This window comes from Cryptomeria japonica, chromosome 5, assembly GCF_030272615.1.
Source record: "Cryptomeria japonica chromosome 5, Sugi_1.0, whole genome shotgun sequence".
Lineage (NCBI taxonomy): Eukaryota > Viridiplantae > Streptophyta > Pinopsida > Cupressales > Cupressaceae > Cryptomeria > Cryptomeria japonica.
The window spans coordinates 139,943,597-139,948,304 of NC_081409.1; the positions used below are offsets into that span (position 1 = coordinate 139,943,597).

Sequence of the window (4,708 nt, forward strand, 5' to 3'; positions counted from 1 at the left end):
GGTTCATGTCTAACATGATTTATTCCTGTGGTGGTATTCAAAAGATTTCAATGTGGATTTATATACTATCCATGCATTCTTTAACACAATCGTTTGCATTCAAGAAACATTTCAATTGGATCTCTAAGAAGAATACATTCGCATCAAAAACCACATCGTAAAATATTTGCATACTTCTTTGTTGTTTGTCAATATTTGCCATGGTTCTAAAGATGGTCATTTCCAAAAATAAATATAATACCCATGAGACCTAAGATATATTCATGCATATAGTACTCGCCTAAATCTACATAATTGAACTAAGAAATTGTCGCAATTTAACATAAGACACTAAATGACACAAAAATGAACTTATTTTGGGTGTAAAAGGAAGATGTGTACTTTATCACATCACTTTGAGTTGACAAAAAGATGCTAGAGACTTTGATAGAAGATAATTTTAAAATGCATTTCTTTAAATGATGGATTGAGTAAAAGTTTGCAAATTAATTGCGATCTTCTTGTCATGAATGAAATAAGTGGTGTATAATCTTGTGAACTTTTTTAGTTAATATTTACAAATCATTTTAATAGATTGACTAAATAAAGTCACTTTAATATATTGATTAAATTAAATTTTACACAATAAGAATCAGTCTTTCTATTATGGATGGAATAAGTGGTGTACCACAAGGCGTAAATTTAAAAAAAATAAAATTGGTTAGAGTTATTCCAAACCATTTTAATATATTGATTGAATAAAACCACTTTAACATATTTATTAGATAAAACTTGCATAATAATAGTGGTCTTTTGTAGCATGGATGATGTAAGTAGCGTAACACATGATACAAATTTATTTCAAAAAATTTTAATTAGTAAAATTATTTTAATAGATTTATTAAATAAAACCACTTAAACACATTGGCTAAATAATTATTTGCATAATAAGAATGAACCTTCTTGTCACAAATGAAATAAGTGATCCACATAAAGTAAATTTGTTCCAAATATTTTAACAAGCACCCACCCATTCGTTTTAACAAATTGATAGATTAAACCCAATTTAATATATTGACTTGATATATATTAGCATAATACTATTCATTGCGATGGATGAAATAAATGTTAATGGGGTCATGTGGAACTCCAATACTTCCTATTCTTTTGTGTTCAAAGTCTATGTTGGGTTCTCTTTCGTCAATTTAAGTGTGGACACGGTACTCATTGGTGAAAAATGGTAGGCCACGCACATCACTCACTTTTCCGTCTAATCTTTTAAATATCTGGAACGAACGAGTTTTTAGGCTATATGCTAGGTCTTCCCTTCCGCAATCAGTGGAAGTCACAGTAATCCGAAAATCCAAATTTTTCTTTCAATCTGTAACGCCTACGAATTTCTAGGGATTTTCCTTTTCCTTATAGAGGAAAGCCAAAGAGTGGGCTACTTTCATGCTGCTTCGGAAGGACATTGCCCCAGAACAAAAAAGGAGAAAGATAATTATGTCTCGCATGAAAGGTTTGGATATCCTCCTCTACCATTTTATGTTTTTTAACTTTTTATCTCATGGTCTCCATGGATGTCCTCCCCAAGAATTGAAAGCTCTTTTGACTATAAGGAATACTATAAGCGACTCCAGTGGAGAGCTTAACTCCTGGGAGGGAAATGATTGTTGTACATGGAGAGGTGTCCATTGTGATAAAGTGGAGATGGGCAAGCCGGTCTACAAGTTGGATATCCGTGGGTTTGGGCTTTCCGGAAATATGAGTTCAAGCTTGCTTGAACTGAAACATCTCAAGCATTTGGATTTGGGGGGTAATAATTTGAGTTGGGTAAGTCCGATGCCTGCAGGCTTGGGTTCTTTAACAAACATAACATATCTTTCCTTGAATGGGTTAAGTCTGCAGGGCTCTAAAATAAGCCCAGTTATCGGAAGTCTCACAAAGCTTAACCATCTGGAGCTGTCCAATTGTGGTCTGCAAGGTTTTACTGTGCTTAATTTTTTGGTCAATTTTCTTTCCCTACGTTTTCTGGACCTAAGTCGCAATGTAGTGTCTGGATCAATACCTAGTTGGGTAGGAAATATGAGCAAGTTAGCCTCACTCGATCTCAGTTACAACCATTTGAATGGTTCTATACCTAGTTGTCTGGGAAATATGAACAAATTAGCCTCACTCGATCTCAGTGACAACCGTTTGAATGGTTCTATACCTGCTGGCTTAACAAAACTTCATTTCCTCACATACCTTGACCTTTCCCTGAACAAAATCGATGGAATCATTCCCAAGACTCTTGGAAATCTCATCAATCTTGAATATTTAGACCTTTCCAACAACATTTTGAGAGGTAATATACCTTCTCTAGCCCATATGAATACTAATGCTGGAAGTCTTTCCTATTTAGACCTTGGATGCAACCAATTAGAAGGCATAATACCACCTAGCTTGGGTTTCCTTATAAATCTTTATTACATAGATCTTAGTTGCAACAATCTTAGCGGTGAAATCCCTCCCTCTGTTGGAAATCTCTCTGCTCTTGTCAGCTTAGGATTACGAGATAATCATTTGAGTGGAAGCCTTCCCCTGTCATTTTCTCATCTGTCTTCCCTCACGTGTCTCGATGTGAGAAACAATGTGTGGAATGGAACTTTTGATCCTTCACTTAAGTTACCGTCCTCTCTTCAGACTTTAGTCCTTACAAATAACAGCATGGTCGGAATAATTTCAGAAGTTCAGTTTCAGAACACTTTCAAGTTAGAAGCACTTGGTTTGAGTGACAACAGATTGAGTTTAAACTTTAGCTCAACCTGGATCCCCCCATTCCAGCTTTTAGAGCTATCTTTGAGAAGATGTAAAATTGGAGGCCCAATCCCAAGTTGGATTTCAACGCAATATTGGCTTCGCACGTTGGACCTGTCAGAAACCGAACTTGTAGGAAGTCTTCCTTCTTGGCTATGGAGTTTTTCATCAGACTTGACAGTTCTAATCCTGTCGTATAATCATTTGGAAGGTCCTTTCTCTCCTACTTTTGTTAGGATAGAGCTATTGGATCTCTCTAGCAATGAGTTGAGTGGGCATCTGTTGACAAATATTGATGATTGTTTCTTGTATGTAAGAAGTTTGTACCTTGAAGACAACAAACTGGAAGGGAAAATCCCAGCTTCATTGGGCAACTTAAGTTCTCTGTATTCGCTGGACTTGTCAGGGAACTTGTTCACAGGCAGTATCCCTGCTAGTTTGGGTGATTTGGATTCTCTAGAGGTGCTGAATTTGGGAAACAATCATTTGAATGGAGAGATTCCTGGCAACCTTGGCAGTCTGTCAATGCTCCTCATATTCAATATTGCAAATAATCATTTGAAGGGTAAGATCCCTGATGAGCTGGGTAATATGACACACCTTTACTCTTTCCGCATCCAAATGAACAATGTACAAGGGCTTCTTCCGCTTTCTCTAACAAAACTTTCAAATTTACAAGTTCTGGATATGGGAGAAAACAATTTGGCAGGGGACATGCCAGATTGGATTGCTAATTTATCAAGTCTGCGAGTTCTGGGGATGAGACAGAACAAATTCGAGGGCGAACTCCCTCCGCAGATCGGTAAAATGCCTTGGATTCAGATCGTAGACCTTTCTTCAAATCTGTTGTGTGGTGAAATCCCGGAAAGCTACTTCAACTTTTCAGCCATGAAAAATGAACAGCAAATAGACTTCCAGATTGCAGTTGGAGAAGATTCCTATGCGCAAGACAAGTATTACAAGGATGATTTATATATAAGTTTCAAGGGCAAAGACAGGCACATTGAATACATTGTTTCTAGCTTCACATGCGTTGATTTGTCACAGAACAGATTAAGGGGCCATCTTCCACCTGCAATTGGAAATCTTCAAGGCTTGATGTTTCTCAATCTCTCCAGGAACACTCTCAGCGGACCAATTCCAGACACTCTGGGAAATTTAAGTCAGTTGGAATCCCTGGACCTTTCTCTGAACAATTTTACAGGACAGATTCCATTCCAGATTGGTCTTTTAGATTATTTGGGATATTTGAATCTTTCTTACAACAATCTCTCGGGAAGGATACCATTAGAAGGACGTCATATGGATACATTTGACAATTCATCATTCTTAGGAAATCCAAATTTGTGGGGATGCCCTCTCGAAAGGAAGTGTTCTCACCCTCATCCAAAACTCTCTTCTCCTCCCATCATGGATGTTAAGAAAGAGAAAGAAAAAGCATTTCAATGGTATGAGATGAGTGTTGGACTGTCAGTTGGAATGGGATTTTCTACTGTGGTGATGGTGCTTGCATTAAACGAGAGCTGGAGGAATAAATGCTTTGAACTGATGGACACCGCTGTAGCATTTCTCTTTACGAAGCTTTTCAATCGGCGAAGGTAATGTTTACTGGCTTTCTGGTGTGATAGCTTTTATGTCCTCTTCTTTTCTAAATAATTAGAGTAAGCCTTAAACATATTGTACAACAGTTTTCGTTGTACTACTGCTTTGTCGTTCAACTCATAATCAGCACACTAGCAGAGATAGCAGTATGTAGGGGAAAGGACTCAGTAGTCGTGCACCCTAACTTCACGCTTCTCAAAATCCTACTTGGAAATTTCGAATCACTCTGATTTTTTTACAGCAGCTTACTTGGCAAGTCCCCTGCTTATAACTAAGGTTTCAGGGCCACATCATCAAATATGATGCCACATCAGCATGCTTTTTGCCA

General features: G+C 37.3%; 1 protein-coding gene across 1 annotated transcript; it reads left to right on the forward strand.

The window, feature by feature from the left end:
* Nucleotides 1–1,431: 1,431 nt before the first annotated feature.
* On the forward strand, nt 1,432–4,380 carry LOC131028469 (leucine-rich repeat receptor protein kinase EMS1). Its single transcript, XM_057958755.2, has one exon. The coding sequence runs from the start codon at nt 1,432–1,434 to the stop codon at nt 4,378–4,380; it is 2,949 nt and encodes a 982-aa protein (XP_057814738.2).
* The last annotated feature ends 328 nt before the right edge of the window (nt 4,381–4,708 follow it).